The sequence below is a fragment of the Heterodontus francisci genome, chromosome 17, assembly GCF_036365525.1.
Source record: "Heterodontus francisci isolate sHetFra1 chromosome 17, sHetFra1.hap1, whole genome shotgun sequence".
NCBI lineage: Eukaryota > Metazoa > Chordata > Chondrichthyes > Heterodontiformes > Heterodontidae > Heterodontus > Heterodontus francisci.
In genome coordinates this window covers 304,579-327,209 of record NC_090387.1, presented here as the reverse complement: position 1 = coordinate 327,209, position 22,631 = coordinate 304,579, and the positions used below count along the sequence as shown (strand labels likewise).

At 41.9% G+C, this 22,631-nt stretch overlaps 1 protein-coding gene across 1 annotated transcript in view; it reads right to left on the bottom strand.

Annotated features, from left to right (window-relative positions):
* The window catches only part of tat (tyrosine aminotransferase), a 162,332-nt gene that overhangs the window by 99,025 nt on the left and 40,676 nt on the right, over positions 1 to 22,631 (bottom strand). The window contains exon 7 of the mRNA XM_068048945.1: positions 6,257 to 6,309. Coding sequence (XP_067905046.1) covers positions 6,257 to 6,309 — 53 coding nt within the window. The remainder of the gene's footprint in view (positions 1 to 6,256; positions 6,310 to 22,631) is intronic.

Below are 22,631 nucleotides of genomic sequence, written 5' to 3'. Positions count from 1 at the left end.
GTATATATACCTGGGCTATTATCACACACAATTCTGTATATATACCAGGGCTATTATCACACACAATTCTGTATATATACTAGGGCTATTATCACACACAATTCTGTATATATACCTGGGCTATTATCACACACAATTCTGTATATATACCAGGGCTATTATCACACACAATTCTGTATATATACTAGGGCTATTATCACACACAATTCTGTATATATACCTGGGCTATTATCACACACAATTCTGTATATATACCTGGGCTATTATCACACACAATTCTGCATATATACTAGGGCTATTATCACACACAATTCTGTATATATACTAGGGCTATTATCACACACAATTCTGTATATATACCTGGGCTATTATCACACACAATTCTGTATATATACTAGGGCTATTATCACACACAATTCTGTATATATACCTGGGCTATTATCACACACAATTCTGTATATATACTAGGGCTATTATCACACACAATTCTGTATATATACTAGGGCTATTATCACACACAATTCTGTATATATACTAGGGCTATTATCACACACAATTCTGTATATATACTAGGGCTATTATCACACACAATTCTGTATATATACTAGGGCTATTATCACACACAATTCTGTATATATACCAGGGCTATTATCACACACAATTCTGTATATATACCTGGGCTATTATCACAAACAATTCTGTATATATACTAGGGCTATTATCACACACAATTCTGTATATATACCTGGGCTATTATCACAAACAATTCTGTATATATACCTGGGCTATTATCACACACAATTCTGTATATATACCTGGGCTATTATCACAAACAATTCTGTATATATACCTGGGCTATTATCACACACAATTCTGTATATATACTAGGGCTATTATCACACACAATTCTGTATATATACCAGGGCTATTATCACACACAATTCTGTATATATACCTGGGCTATTATCACACACAATTCTGTATATATACCTGGGCTATTATCACACACAATTCTGTATATATACCAGGGCTATTATCACACACAATTCTGTATATATACTAGGGCTATTATCACACACAATTCTGTATATATACCTGGGCTATTATCACAAACAATTCTGTATATATACCTGGGCTATTATCACAAACAATTCTGTATATATACTAGGGCTATTATCACACACAATTCTGTATATATACCTGGGCTATTATCACACACAATTCTGTATATATACTAGGGCTATTATCACACACAATTCTGTATATATACTAGGGCTATTATCACACACAATTCTGTATATATACTAGGGCTATTATCACACACAATTCTGTATATATACTAGGGCTATTATCACACACAATTCTGTATATATACCTGGGCTATTATCACACACAATTCTGTATATATACTAGGGCTATTATCACACACAATTCTGTATATATACCTGGGCTATTATCACAAACAATTCTGTATATATACCTGGGCTATTATCACACACAATTCTGTATATATACCTGGGCTATTATCACAAACAATTCTGTATATATACCTGGGCTATTATCACACACAATTCTGTATATATACTAGGGCTATTATCACACACAATTCTGTATATATACCAGGGCTATTATCACACACAATTCTGTATATATACCTGGGCTATTATCACACACAATTCTGTATATATACCTGGGCTATTATCACACACAATTCTGTATATATACCAGGGCTATTATCACACACAATTCTGTATATATACTAGGGCTATTATCACACACAATTCTGTATATATACCTGGGCTATTATCACAAACAATTCTGTATATATACCTGGGCTATTATCACAAACAATTCTGTATATATACTAGGGCTATTATCACACACAATTCTGTATATATACCTGGGCTATTATCACACACAATTCTGTATATATACTAGGGCTATTATCACACACAATTCTGTATATATACTAGGGCTATTATCACACACAATTCTGTATATATACTAGGGCTATTATCACACACAATTCTGTATATATACTAGGGCTATTATCACACACAATTCTGTATATATACCTGGGCTATTATCACACACAATTCTGTATATATACTAGGGCTATTATCACACACAATTCTGTTTCTATACTAGGGCTATTATCACACACAATTCTGTATATATACTAGGGCTATTATCACACACAATTCTGTATATATACTAGGGCTATTATCACACACAATTCTGTATATATACTAGGGCTATTATCACACACAATTCTGTATATATACCAGGGCTATTATCACACACAATTCTGTATATATACCTGGGCTATTATCACAAACAATTCTGTATATATACTAGGGCTATTATCACACACAATTCTGTATATATACCTGGGCTATTATCACAAACAATTCTGTATATATACCTGGGCTATTATCACACACAATTCTGTATATATACCTGGGCTATTATCACAAACAATTCTGTATATATACCTGGGCTATTATCACACACAATTCTGTATATATACTAGGGCTATTATCACACACAATTCTGTATATATACCAGGGCTATTATCACACACAATTCTGTATATATACCTGGGCTATTATCACACACAATTCTGTATATATACCTGGGCTATTATCACACACAATTCTGTATATATACTAGGGCTATTATCACACACAATTCTGTATATATACCAGGGCTATTATCACACACAATTCTGTATATATACCTGGGCTATTATCACACACAATTCTGTATATATACCTGGGCTATTATCACACACAATTCTGTATATATACTAGGGCTATTATCACACACAATTCTGTATATATACCTGGGCTATTATCACAAACAATTCTGTATATATACCTGGGCTATTATCACACACAATTCTGTATATATACTAGGGCTATTATCACACACAATTCTGTATATATACCTGGGCTATTATCACACACAATTCTGTATATATACCTGGGCTATTATCACACACAATTCTGTATATATACCTGGGCTATTATCACAAACAATTCTGTATATATACCTGGGCTATTATCACACACAATTCTGTATATATACTAGGGCTATTATCACACACAATTCTGTATATATACCTGGGCTATTATCACAAACAATTCTGTATATATACTAGGGCTATTATCACACACAATTCTGTATATATACCTGGGCTATTATCACAAACAATTCTGTATATATACCTGGGCTATTATCACACACAATTCTGTATATATACTAGGGCTATTATCACACACAATTCTGTATATATACCTGGGCTATTATCACAAACAATTCTGTATATATACTAGGGATATTAACACACACAATTCTGTATATATACTAGGGCTATTATCACACACAATTCTGTATATATACCTGGGCTATTATCACAAACAATTCTGTATATATACCTGGGCTATTATCACAAACAATTCTGTATATATACCTGGGCTATTATCACACACAATTCTGTATATATACCAGGGCTATTATCACACACAATTCTGTATATATACTAGGGCTATTATCACACACAATTCTGTATATATACCTGGGCTATTATCACAAACAATTCTGTATATATACCTGGGCTATTATCACAAACAATTCTGTATATATACCTGGGCTATTATCACACACAATTCTGTATATATACTAGGGCTATTATCACACACAATTCTGTATATATACTAGGGCTATTATCACACACAATTCTGTATATATACCTGGGCTATTATCACAAACAATTCTGTATATATACCTGGGCTATTATCACAAACAATTCTGTATATATACCTGGGCTATTATCACACACAATTCTGTATATATACCTGGGCTATTATCACACACAATTCTGTATATATACCAGGGCTATTATCACACACAATTCTGTATATATACCTGGGCTATTATCACACACAATTCTGTATATATACCTGGGCTATTATCACACACAATTCTGTATATATACTAGGGCTATTATCACACACAATTCTGTATATATACCTGGGCTATTATCACACACAATTCTGTATATATACTAGGGCTATTATCACACACAATTCTGTATATATACCTGGGCTATTATCACAAACAATTCTGTATATATACCTGGGCTATTATCACAAACAATTCTGTATATATACCTGGGCTATTATCACACACAATTCTGTATATATACCTGGGCTATTATCACAAACAATTCTGTATATATATGCCTGGGCTATTATCACACACAATTCTGTATATATACTAGGGCTATTATCACCCACAATTCTGTATATATACCAGGGCTATTATCACACACAATTCTGTATATATACCAGGGCTATTATCACACACAATTCTGTATATATACTAGGACTATTATCACACACAATTCTGTATATATACCAGGGCTATTATCACACACAATTCTGTATATATCCCTGGGCTATTATCACACACAATTCTGTATATATACCAGGGCTATTATCACACACAATTCTGTATATATACCTGGGCTATTATCACACACAATTCTGTATATATACCTGGGCTATTACCACACACAATTCTGTATATATACTAGGGATATTATCACACACAATTCTGTATATATACCTGGGCTATTATCACAAACAATTCTGTATATATACTAGGGATATTATCACACACAATTCTGTATATATACCTGGGCTATTATCACAAACAATTCTGTATATATACCTGGGCTATTATCACAAACAATTCTGTATATATACTAGGGATATTATCACACACAATTCTGTATATATACCTGGGCTATTATCACACACAATTCTGTATATATACTAGGGATATTATCACACACAATTCTGTATATATACCTGGGCTATTATCACAAACAATTCTGTATATATACTAGGGATATTATCACACACAATTCTGTATATATACCTGGGCTATTATCACACACAATTCTGTATATATACTAGGGATATTATCACACACAATTCTGTATATATACCTGGGCTATTATCACAAACAATTCTGTATATATACCTGGGCTATTACCACACACAATTCTGTATATATACTAGGGATATTATCACACACAATTCTGTTTATATACCAGGGCTATTATCACACACAATTCTGTATATATACCTGGGCTATTATCACACACAATTCTGTATATATACCTGGGCTATTATCACACACAATTCTGTATATATACCTGGGCTATTACCACACACAATTCTGTATATATACTAGGGATATTATCACACACAATTCTGTATATATACCTGGGCTATTATCACAAACAATTCTGTATATATACCTGGGCTATTACCACACACAATTCTGTTTATATACCAGGGCTATTATCACACACAATTCTGTATATATACCTGGGCTATTATCACACACAATTCTGTATATATACCTGGGCTATTATCACAAACAATTCTGTATATATACCTGGGCTATTATCACAAACAATTCTGTATATATACCAGGGCTATTATCACACACAATTCTGTATATATACCTGGGCTATTATCACACACAATTCTGTATATATACTAGGGATATTATCACACACAATTCTGTATATATACCTGGGCTATTATCACAAACAATTCTGTATATATACCAGGGCTATTATCACACACAATTCTGTATATATACCTGGGCTATTATCACACACAATTCTGTATATATACTAGGGCTATGAACACAAACAATTCTGTTTATATACCAGGGCTATTATCACACACAATTCTGTATATATACCTGGGCTATTATCACACACAATTCTGTATATATACTAGGGATATTATCACACACAATTCTGTATATATACCTGGGCTATTATCACAAACAATTCTGTATATATACCTGGGCTATTAACACACACAATTCTGTATATATACCTGGGCTATTAACACACACAATTCTGTATATATACTAGGGCTGTTAACACACACAATTCTGTATATATACCTGGGCTATTATCACACACAATTCTGTATATATACTCGGGCTACTGCTGTACCAGTGCCAATGAGAAGCTTAAACAACTCAATAGGAGTCTTTGACCCTTACAGAGGCAGCATGTAGGAGTCTGGATCCCAGTTCACTGCAAGTGCAATCACACAGCATGTTAATAAGAGGTCTATGTATACAGCAAGAGATAGACCGTCATCCATTGCAAGTACAAGACATAGTGATCTTAGTACACAATATCTCCAACGTTTCTCACCATATCTCCATAGATTTCGTCAGCCAGGATTGGAAGGTAATTTCTTGCTGTAACTGAAAGGGGAACAAACCTGAGCATCAAATGCTGCAGTTAATGGAGGAAATTTACAGTAAACAGCAATAAATATTTTTCAAAGAAAGTTATTTGTACATTGTTATCATTAATCTTTCAGTTTCTGCTGATTCTTAGCACCCCCACCTCCCCAGTCTCTCTCTCCCCAGTCCTCCAACACGCCCTTCACGGGCCCCACTCGCCCAATTGCCTTCTCGTTTCTAATGACACTCAGTCGCTAGAGGACCCTTGGGAATGAACTTGTTTTAATTTTTCCCAAACCATCAGCCACTCAGTCTGCATATTTCTTCTCTCAAGCCATTAAACCTGGAAGAGATAGAAATCCACCCCCCCAACAGTTTCCAGCCCCAAGATCACTGACCTCAGGCACCCCTTCATTTCTCTAGCACCATCACATGCACCCCACCCCCCCACCCATAGCCACTATGTTGAAGCATAGAATGATACAGCACAGAAGGAGGCCATTCAGCCCATTGTGTTTGTGCTGGCTCTTTGAAAGAGCTATCCAATTAGTTCCACTCGCCTGCTCTTTCCCCACAGCCCTGTCAAGTTTTCAAGTTCACTTTTGAAAGTTATTATTGAAGCTGCTTCCACATCTCTTTCAGGCAGCGCATGCCAGAAAATGAAAACTCGCTGTGTAAATAAAATTCTCCTCATCGAATCATACTCATCGAGTCATTTACGGCACAGAAGGAGGTCATTCGGCCCATCGAGTCCATGCCGGCTCTCCACAGAGCTATCCAGTCAGTCCCACTCCCCCGCTCGAATCTCGTAGCCCAGCAAGTCTATTTCCTTCAAGCGGCCGTCCAATTTCCACTGGATTTTTTTACCAATTACCTGAAATCTAAGTCCTCTGGTTATCCACCCTTTTGCCACTGGAAACAGTTTCTCCTTATTTACACCCTTCATGAATTTGAACACATCTATCAAATTTCCTCTTAACTTTCTCTGCTCTAAGGAGAGCAATGCCAGCTACTCCAATTTCTCCATGTCTTTCATCACTTGTATTATTCTAGTAAATCTCCTCTGCACCCTCTATAAGGCCTTGACATCCTTCCTAAAGTGTCATGTGCAAAATTACATAATACTCCAGCTAGGCCTAACAAGAGTGTTATAAAGAATTAACAAAAGTGATAAGAGGGTAATGGGGCCCAGATAATCATGCACTTCTACCACAGAGCCCAGTAATTGCCAGGAGAAGTTGTTGAGAGGCTCTGGGCTAGGAGATTCCCTTTTTGGAGGAAGATGACCCAAGAGTAGGCACTTGTCACTCTCCCCAAGCCTTTAGTCCAACGCCTAAAACACAGCTTGGAAGCTGACCTTTGGGGCTCTTCAACCTGTTGAACATGGTTCCCATCTCCTTCGGGGCTGCAGCAAGAGGCCCACAGAAGCCATGGCCACCCCTTCCTGATTGGTTCTGGATATTTAATGACCTCAACTCAGGAAATTAGGCCTGGATCCCAGGAGGATGAAAATCATCAGATCCTGGAGATTTGTCTATCTTACATCTCATTATTTTCTCCAATATCATTTTTCTATTTGTATTGAATACATTGAGTTCCTCCCCTTGACTTAAGTTTTAGTTTTAGTTTTAGAGATACAGCACTGAAACAGGCCCTTCGGCCCACCGAGTCTGTGCCGACCAACAACCACCCATTTATACTAATCCTACACGAATCCCATATTCCTGCCACATCCCCACCTGTCCCTATATTTCCCTACCACCTACCTATACTAGGGGCAATTTATAATGGCCAATTTACCTATCAACCTGCAAGTCTTTGGCATGTGGGAGGAAATCGGAGCACCCAGAGGAAACCCACACAGACACAGGGAGAACTTGCAAACTCCACACAGGCAGTACCCAGAATTGAACCCGAGTCGCTGGAGCTGTGAGGCTGCGGTGCCAACCACTGCGCCACTGTGCCGCCCCAAATTAAATTTAGGTTCCCATGATAACTGATGCAAAGTGTTCATTTAAGTCTGTCATATAAATACCGTGGCTACAAGAGCAGGTTAGAGGCTAGGAATCCTGTGGCGAGTAACTCACCTCCTGACTCCCCAAAGCCTGTCCTCCATCTACAGGGCACAAGTCAGGAGTGTGATGGAATACTCTCCCCTTGCCTGGATGGGTGCAGCTCCAACAACACTCAAGAAGCTCGACACCATCCAGGACAAAGCAGCCCACTTGATTGGCACACCATCCACAAACATTCACTCCCTCCACCACCAGCGCACAGTGGCAGCAGTGTGTACCATCTACAAGATGCACTGCAGCAATGCACCATGGCTCCTTTGACAGCACCTTCCAAACTCATGACCTCTACCAACTAGAAGGACGAGAGCAACAGATGTATGGGAACACCACCACCTGCAAGTTCCCTTCCAAGTCACACACCATCCTGACTTAGAACATAGAACATTACAGCACAGTACAGGCCCTTCAGCCCTCGATGTTGCGCCGACCTGTGAAAGCATCTGACCTACACTATTCCATTTTCATCCATATGTCTATCCAATGACCACTTAAATGCCCTTAAAGTTGGCGAGTCTACTACTGTTGCAGGCAGGGCGTTCCACGCCCTTACTACTCTCTGTGTAAAGAAACTACCTCTGACATCTGTCCTATATCTATCACCCCTCAACTTAAAGCTATGTCCCCTCGTGTTTGCCATCACCATCCGAGGAAAAAGGCTCTCACTATCCACCCTATCTAACCCTCTGATTATCTTATATGTCTCTACTAAGTCACCTCTTCTCCTCCTTCTCTCTAACGAAAACAACCTCAAGTCCCTCAGCCTTTCCTCGTAAGACCTTCCCTCCATACCAGGAACTATATCGCTGTTCCTTCACTGTCACTGGGTCAAAATCCTGGAACACCCTTCCTAACAGCACTGTGGGTGTACCTACCTCACATGGACTGCAGCGGTTCAAGAAGGCAGCTCACCACCACCTTCTCAAAGGCAATTAGAGATGGGCAATAAATAGCCAGTGACTCCCACATCCCATGAACAAATTAAAAAAATTATTCATTATAGTCTCCTTCGCATCCAACTTTATTCAGCTCACATTCCCTCTTACTGCTCACTTTCTCTTTTTGATTTATAAAAGGTTTACTTTTAGCTTTGGCACTCTTTGGATTCCAGCCCAGGGTATTAACTGAAGTAAGTGAGAAAATTGTTGAAACTTTAGTCATGTTTATTTAAGTATTTTATTTAGAGCTACAGCACGGAAACAGGCCCTTTGGCCCACCGAGTCTGTGCTGACCAACACCCACCCATTTATGCTAATCCTACATTAACCCCATATTCTCTACCACATCCCCACCATTCTCCTACCACCTACCTACACTAGGGGCAATTTACAATGACCAATTTACCTATCAACCTGCAAGTCTTTGGCTGTGGGAGGAAACCGGAGCACCCGGCGGAAACCCACGCGGTCACAGGGAGAACTTGCAAACTCCGCACAGGCAGTACCCAGAATTGAACCCGGATCGCTGGAGCTGTGAGGCTGCGGTGCTAACCACTGCGCCACTGTGCCGCCCCTGTTCTTCCAAAACTCTTGATTCAAGAATTATTCTTTTGGATTGGAAAACTGCTGTCATTCCATTATTTAATAAGGGTCAAAGAGATAAACTAGGAAATTATAGGCCTATTAATCTATTGTCAGTTGTGGGGAAGTTACTAAGATTTGTTATTAAAGACAGAGTGACTGAGCATTTGGACAAATAACAGCTGATCAGGAAGAGCCAGCATGGATTTGTAAAGGATAAGTCATAAAGAAACTTAGGAACATAGGAGCAGGAGTAGGCCATTCAGCCCATCGAGCATGCTCCACCATTTAATACGACCATGGCTGATCATCCACTTCAATGCCTTTTCCCCAACCCATCCCCATATCCCTTTATGTCATTTGTATTTAGAAATCTGTCAATCTCTACTTTAAACATACTCAATGACTGAGCTTCCACAGCCCTCTGGGGTAGAGAATTCCAAAGATTCACAACCCTCTGAATAAAGAAATTTCTCCTCATCTCTGTCCTACGTGGCTTCCCCCTTATTTTGATATTGCGTCCCCTGGTTCTATACTCCCCAACCAGGGGAAACATCTTAGCTGCATCTACCCTGTCTATCCCTTTAAACATTTTGTAGGTCTCATATCTAACTAACCTAGTTGATTTTTTTGAGGAGTGACTAACCTGGTAGATAAAGGACTATCTATGAATGTAATTTATATGGACTTCCAGAAGGTATTCAACAAGGTTTCACACAAGAGACTGTTAGCAAAAATGAAAGCAGATAGAATTGGAGTAAAACTATTGGCTTTGATAAGGAATTGGTTAAGAGGTGAGAAGCAGTGAGTAGGGATAATGATGTACTCCAATTGGTAGGATGTGACTAGTGGTGCCCCCAAGGACCTATCCTGGGGCCTCAGCTTTTCACTATATTTATAAATCACTTAGATGAAGAAATGAAGAGGCGTATATCTAAGTTTGCTGATGACACCAAGTTAAGTGGAACGGTAAATAGTGTACATGGGAGCAGGAAGTTCCAAAGTAACGTTGATAGATTAAGTGAGTGGGAAAAACTGTGGGAGATGAAGTACAATGTGGGAAAGTGTGAGCTCATCCACTTTGGTATTAAGAAAAATAGATCATTTTCTAAATGGTGAGAAATTAGGATCTGTGGGTGAGCAGAGAGTTTGGGGAGAGTTTGGGGGGAGTTTGGGGAGAGTTTGGGGATCCAGGTCCAGAAATCGCTCTAAACTAATTGACAGGAACAAAAATTAATTTAAAAGAATAATGGAATGTTGGCCTTTATCTCAAGGAGGCTAGCATACAAAGGAGTGGGAGTTATGTTACAGTTATATAAAGCTCTGTTTAGACTCCATATAGAGTATTACATTCAGTATTACACACCTCAGAAAAGGATATATTGGCATGAAGGCACTGCAACTCAGACTTACTGGGATGATAATGGAACTAATTGGGTTAACTTAAGAAGACTGGGTGCATAGGCTATAGTCTAGAGATAATGGGATCTTTACTTATCCTAATATAGACTGAGACAGGAATAGTATAAAGGGAAGAGAAAGGTAAGAGTTTCTGAAGTGTGTTCAGGATAAGTTTTTTGATCAGTATGTTTCTGACCAATGGGGATGAAGGCATTGCTAAATCTGGTTCTGGGGAATGAGGTGGATCAAGTAGATCAAGTATAAGTCGGGAGTGGGGATCAAGGCATCATAAGGTTTGGAACCAAGAAAGGATTCCCCTTGTCCTCACTTTCCACCCCACCAGCCTCCACATAGAAAGGATCATTCTCTGTCATTTCTGCCATCTCCAGCGTGATGCCACCACCAAACACACCTTCCCCTCCCCTTCTGTCAGCATTCCGAAGGGACTGTTCCCTCCGCGACACTCTGGTCCATTCTTCCATCACCCCCTACACCTCATCCCCTTCCCACAGCACCTTCCAATGCAATCAAAGGAGGTATAATACCTGCCCTTTTATCTCCTCTCTCCACACCATCCAAGGCCTCAAACACTCCTTCCAGGTGAAGCAGCGATTTACTTTTACTTCTTTCAATGTAGTATACTGTATTCGCTGCTCACAATGTGGTCTCCTCTACACTGGGGAGACGAAACGCAGATTGGGTGACCGCTTTGCGGAACACCTCCACTTAGTCCACAAGCATGACCCCAAGCTTCTGGTTACTTGCCATTTTAATTCACCACCCTGCTCTCTAGCTCACATTTCTGTCCTTGGCCTGCTGCAGAGCACCAGGGAAGTTCAACGCAAGTCCGAGGAACAGCACCTCATCTTCCAGTTAGGCCTTCTGGCCTCAACATAAAGTTCAACAATTTCAGAACATGACTGTCATTTCTATTTTTAATTTAATTTCATTTTTTAACCATGTGCCTGTCTTAAACTTGCTTTTCATGCTTTTCTTCATCTATATTAATGACCAGGAGTGGGTGTGCAGGGCATAATTTCAAAATTTGGAGATGGCACAAAACCTGGGAGTATTGTGAACTGTGAGAAGGATAATGATAGACAGGCTGGTGGAATGGGCAGAAACCAGAATGATGAAATTTAATGCAGAAAAGTGTGAAGTTGTACATTCCAGAATGAGGAGAGGCAATACAAAATAAAGCACACAATTTTAAAGGGGGTACAAGAACAGAGAGATCTTGGGGTTTATGTGCACAAATCGTTGAAGGTGGCAGGGCAAGTTGAGAAAGTGGGTAAAAAGGCAGATGGGATCCTGGGCTTCATAAGTAGAGGCACAAAGTACAACAGCAAGGAAGTCATGATGAGCATTATAAAATTCTTATTTGGCATCAGTTGGAGTATTGTGTCCAATTCTGAGCACCATACTTTAGGAAGGATGTGAAGGCTTCAGAGAGGATGCAGAAAAGATTCACGGTAATCGTTCTAGGGATGAGGAAATTCAATTATGTGGCTGGATTGGAGAAGCTCGAAGAAGAGAAGGTTGAGAGGAAATTTAATAGAAGTGTCAAAAATCACGAGGGATCTGGATTTGATTTGGACTTGAATGTAAGGGGTATGATCAAGAAGTTTGCACATGATCCAAAAATTGGTCGTATGGTTGATAATGAAGAAGAAAGTTGTAGACTGCAGGAAGATATCAATGGACTGGTCAGGTGAGTGGAAGAGTGACAAATGGAGTTCAATCTGGAGAAGTGAGAGGTAATGCATTTTGGGAAAGTTAACAAGGCAATGGAATACACAATAAATGGTAGGATACTGAGAAGTGTGGTGAAACAGAGGGAACTTAGAGTGTATGTCCACAGATCCCTGAAGGTGGTTGGACAGGTGGATAAGGTGACGTTTTAGTTTAGTTTAGAGATACTGCACTGAAACAGGCCCTTTGGCCCACCAAGTCTGTGCCGACCATCAACCACCCATTTATACTAATCCTACACTAATTCCATATTCCTACCGCATCCCCACCTGTCCCTATATTTCCCTAACACCTACCTATACTAGGGGCAATTTATAATGGCCAATTTACCTATCAACCTGCAAGTCTTTGGAATGTGGGAGGAAACCGGAGCACCCGGAGGAAACCCACGCAGACACAGGGAGAACTTGCAAACTCCACACAGGCAGTACCCAGAATTGAACCCGGGACACAGGAGCTGTGAGGCTGTGGTGCTAACCACTGCGCCACTGTGCCGCCCCAAGAAGGCATATGGGATACTTGCCTTTATTAGCTGAGGAGTAGAATATAAGAGCAGGGAGCTTATTGTATAAAACACTAGTTAGGCCATAGCTGGAGTACTGTGTACAGTTCTGGTCAGCACACAATAGGAAAGACATGATTGCACTAGAGAGGGTACAGAGGAGATTTATGAGGATGTTGCCTGGACTGGAGAATTTTAGTTATGAGGAGAGGTTGGATAAACTCGGATTGTTTTCTCTGGAATGACGGAGGTGGAGGGGCGACATGATAGAGGTTTACAAAGTTATAAGCGGCATGGACAGAGTGGATAGTCAGAAGCTTTTTCCCAGTGTAGAAGAGTCAGTTGCTAGGGGACATAGGTTTAAGGTGAGAGGGGCAAAGTTTAGAGGGGATGTACGAGGCAAGTTCTTTACACAGAGGGCGGTGAGTGCCTGGAACTTGTTGACGGGGGAGGTGGTGGAAGCAGGTACCATAGAGACGTTTAAGAGGCATCTTGACAAATACATGAATAGGATGGGAATAGAGGGAGACGGTCCCCGGAAGTGCAGAAGGTTTTAGTTTAGGCAGGCTTCAAGATCGGCGCAGGCTTGGAGGGCCGAATGGCCTGTTCCTGTGCTGTACTGTTCTTTGTTCTTTGTTCTTGAAAGATTGGATAGGCTAGGGTTATTTTCAGAGAAGGCTGAGGGAGACCTAATTGAAATGTGTAAAGTTATGAGAGGTCCAGATAGAGTGGATAGGAAGGCCCTGTTCCTCTTAGTTGAAGGGTCCATAACCATGGGGCATAGATTTAGAGTAAGAGGTAGGGGGATTAAAGCGGATTCGAGGGGAAATCATTTCACCCATAGGGTGGCGGAGATCTGGAACTCATTGCCTGAAAGGGTGGTAGAGGTAGGAAACCTCATAACGTTTCAAAAGTACTTGGATATGCACTTGAAGTGTCGTAACCTACAAAGCTGCGGACCAAGAACTGGAAAGTGGAAATAGGTTGGGTGGCCTGTTGTTGGCTGTTGCGGACACAATGGGCTGAATGGCCTCCTTCCTTGCAATTTCTGTGATTCTAATCAGAGAGAGATAGCAAGCCTGAGGGAAAACAGTGTCGCAGATCCACAGATAAAAGCGGGGAGTCAGTGGGAGACAGAGCGAGTACCGTGAGAATAAATCAACAAGACAAATCAAGGAGCAGACTCGGAGGGCGGAGTTTCAGAGCGGTGAGTATATAAAAAAACTTACCTCGGGGATTCTCGGAGCAGACTCGGAGGGCGGAGTTCCGGAGCGGTGAGTATATAAAACAACTTACCTCGGGGATTCTCGGAGCAGACTCGGAGGGCGGAGTTAACCTCGGGGATTCTCGGAGCAGACTCGGAGGGCGGAGTTCCGGAGCGGTGAGTATATAAAAAAACTTACCTTGGGGATTCTCAGAGCAGACTCGGAGGGCGGAGTTAACCTCGGGGATTCTCGGAGCAGACTCGGAGGGCGGAGTTAACCTCGGGGATTCTCGGAGCAGACTCGGAGGGCGGAGTTAACCTCGGGGATTCTCGGAGCAGACTCGGAGGGCGGAGTTAACCTCGGGGATTCTCGGAGCAGACTCGGAGGGCGGAGTTAACCTCGGGGATTCTCGGAGCAGACTCGGAGGGCGGAGTTAACCTCGGGGATTCTCGGAGCAGACTCGGAGGGCGGAGTTAACCTCGGGGATTCTCGGAGCAGACTCGGAGGGCGGAGTTCCGGAGCGGTGCGTTTACTGAGTCAGTTAACTCGGGTGGGAAAAAAAACTGAAAAAGTGACGTCACAGGAAAGCTGTGACCTGATTGGCTGGTAGGGAATCCGTACCGAATTTGAAAATAAAACTGATAAAAATTGATTAAAACATTGATTAACTAATTAATAAGTAGAGTAACTAAACCAGAGGGAGGAGATTACTGTATTTAGATAGCATTTAATATTTATTGTAGAAATCTAGCACTAGGGACCACATAGTGAAGTGTATCATAATTTAGTAAGGATTTAATAAGTATTTATTTATTTTATATCAATTAACTAATTAGTGATAGAAATGTCAGTTAGAGGGGTGAAGTGCTTCACCTGTGAGATGTGGGAGGTCCGTGACGCTTCCAGCGTTCCGGACAACTACATCTGCAGGAAGTGTACCCAGTTGCAGCTCCTCACAGACAGCATGGATCAGTTGGAGCAGCAACTGGATGCACTTAGGAGCATGCAGGTGGCAGAAAGTGTCATAGACAGGAGTTTTAGAGAAGTGGTTACACCCAAGGTGCAGGCAGATAGATGGGTGACCACTAGAAGGGGCAGGCAGTAAGTGCAGGAATCCCCTGTGGCTATCCCCCTCTCTAACAAGTATACCATTTTGGATACTGTTGGGGGGGATGGCCTATCAGGGGAAAACAGCAGCAGGCTGAGCACTGGCACCACGGCTGGCACTGTTGTTCAGCAGGGAGGGACAAAGCGCAGAAGAGCAACAATTATAGGGGACTCTATAGTCATTGGCACAGATAGGCGCTTCTGTGGACGTGAAAGAGACTCCAGGAAGGTATGTTGCCTCCCTGGTGCCAGGGTCAAGGATGTCTCTGAACGGACAGAGGGCATTCTGAAGGGGGAGGGTGAACAGCCAGAGGTTGTGGTACACATCGGTACCAATGACATAGGCAGGAAGAGTGATGAGGACCTGCAGGGGGAGTTTAGGGAGTTAGGTAGTAAGTTAAAAAACAGGACCTCTAGGGTTGTAATCTCTGGATTACTCCCTGTGCCACGTGTCAGTGAGGCTAGAAATAGGAAGATAGTGCAGCTAAACACGTGGCTGAGCAGCTGGTGTAGAAGGGAGGGTTTCAGATATCTGGACCATTGGGCTCTCTTCAGGGACAGATGGGACCTGTACAAGAAGGACGGGTTGCATCTAAACTGGAAGGGCACTAATATCCTGGCTGCAAGGTTTGCTAGTGTCACTTGGGAGTGTTTAAACTAGTGTGGCAGGGGGGTGGGAACCAGAGCAGTAGGACAGTTAGTGAAGTAAATGAGGAGGACATAGTAAATAAGGCCAGTAGGACTAAGAGGAAGAGCAGGCAGGGAGATGTAGCTGAGCACAGCGGGACTGGTGGTATGATGTTGTTGCTATTACAGAGACTTGGTTGAGGGAAGGACAGGATTGGCAGCTAAATGTTCCAGGATTTAGAAGCTTCAGGCAGGATAGAGGGGGATGTAAAAGGGGTGGGGGAGTTGCATTACTGGTTAAGGAGAATATCACAGCTGTACTGCGGGAGGACACCTCAGAGAGGTCATGCAGCGAGGCAATATGGGTGGAGCTCAGGAATAGGAAGGGTGCAGTCACGATGTTGGGGGTTTACTACAGGCCTCCCAACAGCCAGCGTGAGGTAGAGGAGCAGAAATGTAGACAGATTTTGGAAAGATGTAAAGGTAACAGGGTTGTGGTGGTGGGTGATTTTAACTTCCCCAATATTGACTGGGACTCACTTAGTGCTAGGGGCTTGGATGGGGCAGAATTTGTGAGGAGCATCCAGGAGGGCTTCTTGAAACAGTATGTAGATAGTCCAACTAGGGATGGGGCCATTCTGGACCTGGTATTGGGGAATGAGCCCGGCCAGGTGGTCGAAGTTTCAGTGGGGGAGCATTTCGGGAGCAGTGACCATAATTCCATAAGTTTTAAGGTACTTGTGGATAAGAATAAGAGTAGTCCTCGGGTAAAGGTGCTAAATTGGGGGAAGGCTAATTATAACAATATTAGGCAGGAACTGAAGAATTTAGATTGGGGGCGGCTGTTTGAGGGTAAATCAACATCGGACATGTGGGAGTCTTTCAAACGTCAGCTGATTAGAATCCAGGACCAGCATGTTCCTGTGAGGAAGAAAGACAAGTTTGGCAAGTTTCGGGAAGCTTGGATAACACGGGATATTGTGAGCCTAGTCAAAAAGAAAAAGGAAACATTTGCAAGGGCTGGAAGGCTAGGAACAGATGAAGCACTTGAGGAATATAAAGACAGTAGGAAGGAACTTAAGCAAGGAGTTAGGAGGGCTAAAAGGGGTCATGAAAAGTCATTGGCAAACAGGATTAAGGAAAATCCCAAGGCTTTTTATACATATATAAAGAGCAAGAGGGTAACCAGGGAAAGGGTTGGCCCACTCAAGGACAGAGATGGGAATCTATGCGTGGAGCAGGAGGAAATGGGTGAGGTGCTAAATGAGTACTTTGCATCAGTATTCACCAAGGAGAAGGACTTGGTGGATGATGAGCCTAGGGAAGGGAGTGCAGATAGTCTCAGTCATCTCATTATCAAAAAGGAGGAGGTGTTGGGTGTCTTGCAAAGCATTAAGGTAGATAAATCACCAGGGCCTGATGGGATCTACCCAAGAATACTGAGGGAGGCAAGGGAAGATATTGCTGGGGCCTTGACAGAAATCTTTGCATCCTCATTGGCTACAGGTGAGGTCCCAGAGGACTGGAGAATAGCCAATGTTGTTCCTTTGTTTAAGAAGGGTGGCAAGGATAATCCAGGAAATTATAGGCTGGTGAGCCTTACGTCAGTGGTAGGGAAACTATTAGAGAGGATTCTTCGGGACAGGATTTACTCCCATTTGGAAACAAACAAACTTATTAGCGAGAGACAGCATGGTTTTGTGAAGGGGAGGTCGTATCTTACTAATTTGATTGAGTTTTTTGAGGAAGTGACGAAGATGATTGATGAGGGAAGGGCGGTGGATGTTGTCTATATGGACTTCAGTAAAGCCTTTGACAAGGTCCCGCATGGAAGACTGGTGCAAAATGTGAAGTCACACGGGATCAGAGGTGAGCTGGCAAGATGGATACAGAACTGGCTCAGTCACAGAAGACAGAGGGTAACAGTAGATGGGGTTTTTCTGAATGGAGGGATGTGACTAGTGGTGTTCCGCAGGGATCAGTGCTGGGACCTTTGCTCTTTGTAGTATATATAAATGATTTGGAGGAAAATGTAGCTGGTCTGATTAGTAAGTTTGCGGACAACACAAAGGTTGGTGGAGTTGCGGATAGTGATGAGGATTGTCAGAGGATACAGCAGGATATAGATCGGTTGGAGAATTGGGCGGAGAAATGGCAGATGGAGTTTAATCCGGACAAATGTGAGGTAATGCATTTTGGAAGGTCTAATGCAGGTGGGAAGTATACAGTAAATGGCAGAACCCTTAGAAGTATTGACAGGCAGAGAGATCTGGGCTTACAGGTCCACAGGTCACTGAAAGTGGCAATGCAGGTGGATAAGGTAGTCAAGAAGGCATACGGCATGCTTGTCTTCATCGGTCGGGGCATAGAGTATAAAAGTTGGCAAGTCATGTTGCAGCTGTACAGAACCTTAGTTAGGCCACACTTAGAATATTGCATGCAATTCTGGTCGCCACACTACCAGAAGGACATGGAGGCTTTGGAGAGGGTACAGAGGAGATTTACCAGGATGTTGCCTGGTCTGGAGGGCATTAGCTATGAGGAGAGGTTGGAAAAACTCGGATTGTTTTCACTGGAACGACGGAGGTGGAGGGGCGACATGATAGAGGTTTACAAAGTTATGAGCGGCATGGACAGAGTGGATCGTCAGAAGCTTTTTCCCAGAGTCAGTTACTAGGGGACATAGGTTTAAGGTGCGAGGGGCAAAGTTTAGAGGGGATGTGCGAGGCAAATTCTTTACACAGAGGGTGGTGAGTGCCTGGAACTTGCTGCCAGGGGAGGTGGTTGAAGCAGATACGATAGCGACGTTTAAGAGACATCTTGACTAATATATGAATAGGATGGGAATAGAGGGATATGGGCCCCGGAAGTGCAGAAGGTGTTAGTTTAGGCAGGCATCAAGATCGGTGCAGGCTTGGAGGGCCGAATAGCCTGTTCCTGTGCTGTACTGTTCTTTGTTCTTGTGTGGCATGGGAGGACAGCAGGTAGTGAGTGGTTATTTGGAGCACCTGTAAGTGATCTGCGCAAAGCTGAAGAAATGTGGGGATAGAGCAGCAGAGTGGAGTGAGTGTGAGCATCAGGCAGCAAGGTAAAACAAACTAATAGTATTGTCAGCAGGTTTTCATGTATACGAGATAGTTTTCTACAACGGTATGTTGAGGAACCAACTGGAGAACAGGATTTTTTAGATCTCGTATTGTGCAAAGAGAAAGGGCTAATTAATAATCACGTTGTAAAGCAGCCTCTAGGGAACAGTGACCATAATATGATAGAATTTTACATTAAGTTTCAAAGTGATGTAGTTTAATCCAAAATTTAGGTCTTAAATCTAAACAAAGGGAACTATAAAGGTTAGAGGGGCAAACTGGCTGTGATAGATTGGGAAACTACATTAAAAGGTATGATGGTAGACAGGCAATGGCAAGCATTTTAAGAATTAATACATGGTTTACAACAAATTTACATTCCTCTGAGGCACAAGAACCCAGCAGGAGGTGGTCCAACCATGGTCAACAAGAGAAGTTAAAGAATGTATTAGATCAAAGGAAGAGGCTGATAAAGTTACCAAAAAAAGTAGTAAGCCTGAGGATTGGGAGCATTTTAGAATTCAGCAAAGGAAGACCAAGAAACTGATAAAGAAAGAGAAAATAGAATATGAAAGTAAACTTGCGAGAAACATAAAAATGGACTATAAAAGCTTCTTTAGCTATGTAAAAAGGAAAAGATTAGCAAAGACACTACAGACAGAGAAAGGAGAATTTAGAATGGGGAATAAGGAAATGGCAGAGAAACTGAACAAATACTTTGTGTCTGTCCTCATGGAGGAAGATACAAAAAACCTCCCAAGAATATGAGAGAACCAAGGGACTAGCGAGAATGAGGAATTAAAAGAAATCAGTATTAGTAAAAAAGTAGTACTGGAGAAATTAATGGGGCTGAAAGTTGATAAATCCCCTGGACCTAATGATCTACATCCCAGAGTGTTGAAAGAGGTGGCTGTAGAGATAGTGGATGCACTGGTGATCATCTTCCAAAATTTTATAGACTCTGGAATGGTTCCTACAGATGGGAAGGTAGCAAATGTAACCTCACTATTTAAGAAAGGAGGGAGAGAGAAAACAGGGAACTACAGACCTGACATTAGGGCGGCTCAGTGGCGCAGTGGTTAGCACCGCAGCCTCACAGCTCCAGCGACCCGTGTTCAATTCTGGGTACTGCCTGTGTGGAGTTTGCAAGTTCTCCCTGTGTCTGCGTGGGTTTTCTCCGGGTGCTCCGGTTTCCTCCCACAGCCAAAAGACTTGCAGGTTGGTAGGTAAATTGGCCATTATAAATTGTCACTAGTATAGGTAGGTGGTAGGGAAATATAGGGACAGGTGGGGATGTGATAGGAATGTGGGATTAGTGTAGGATTAGTATAAATGGGTGGTTGATGGTCGGCACAGACTCGGTGGGCCGAAGGGCCTGTTTCAGTGCTGTATCTCTAAAAAAAAAAATCAGCAGTAGGGAAAATGCTAGAATCTATTATAAAGGATGTAATGACTTAGAATATAATGGTAGGATTGAACAGAGTCAACATGGATTTATGAAAGGGAAATCATGTTTGACAAACCTGTTACGAGCTCTTTGAAGATGTAACTAGCAGAATAGATAAGGCGGAACCAATGGATGTGGTTGTATTTGGATTTTCCGAAGGCTTTCAATAAGGTCCCACACAGGAAGTTACTAAGCAAAATTAGAGCACATGGAATTGGGAGTAATATACTGGCATGGATTGAGAATTGGTTAATGGACTGAAAACAGAGAGTAGGAATAAACAAGTCATTCTAAGGTTGGCAGGCTGAGTAATGGGGTACCACAATGATCGGTGCTTGGGCCCCAGCTATTCACAATATATATCAATGATTTGGATGTGGGGACCAAATGTAATATTTCCAAGTTTGCTGATGACACATAACTAGATGGGAATGTGAGTTATGAGGACGATGCAAAGAGTCTTCAAGGGGATTTAGACAGGTTAAATGAGTGGGCAAGAACATAGCAGATGGAATATAATGTGAAAAAATGTGAAGTTATCCACTTTGGTAAGAAAAACAGAAATGTATAGTATTTCTTAAATGGTGAGAGTTTGGGAAATGTTGATGTTCAAAGTGACCTGGGTGTCCTTGTTCATAAGTCACTGAAATGCAGGTGCAATAAGCAATTAGGAAGGCAAATGGTATGTTGGTCTTTATTGCAAGAGGATTAGAGTACAGGAGTAAAGTCTTGATGCAATTGTATTGAGCCTTATGAGGAAAGGTTGGACAGACTGGGTTTGTTTTCACTGGCATTTAGAAGAGTGAGGGGAGACTTGATTGCAGTTTATAAGATCCTGAACAGTCCTGACAAGGTGGATGTGGAAAGGATGTTTCCTCTTGTGGGTGAGTCCAGAACTAGGGGGCACTGTTTTAAAATTAGTGATCGCCCTTTTAGGACAGAGATGAGGAGAAATTTTTTCTCGCAGAGGGTTGTGCGACTTTGGAACTCTCTGCCTCAAGTGGTGGAGGCGGGATCATTGAATATTTTTAAGGCGGAGGTAGATACATTCTTGTTAGGCAAGGGAATCACAGGTTATCGGGGGTAGATGGGAGTGTGGAATTGGAGACACAAACAGATCAGCCATGATCTTATTGAATGGCGGAGCAGGCTAGAGGGCCTACTTCTACTCCTAATTTGTATGTTCATATATTTGTCTGAGGGATGGCAGGATTGTCCTACGAGGAGAGATTGAGGAGACTGCACCTATATTGTCCAGTTTAGAAGAATGAGAGGTGATCTCATTGAAACATACAAAATTCTTACAGGGCTCGACAAGGTTGATGTAGGAAGGAAGTTTCCCCTGGCTGGGGCAGGGGGTGGGAGGGACTAGAACCAGGGGACACAGTCTCAGAATAAGGGGTAGGTCATTTAGGACTCAGAGGAGGAGGAATTTCTTCACTCAGAGGGTTGTGAATCTGTGGAATTCTCTACTCCGGAGGGTTTTGGGGATTCAGTCATTGAGTATGTTCAACGTGGAAACATAGAAATTAGGAGCAGGAGTAGGCCATTCAGCCCTTCGAGCCTGCACCGCCATTCAATGTGATCATGGCTGATCGTCCAAACTCAGTACCCTGTTCCC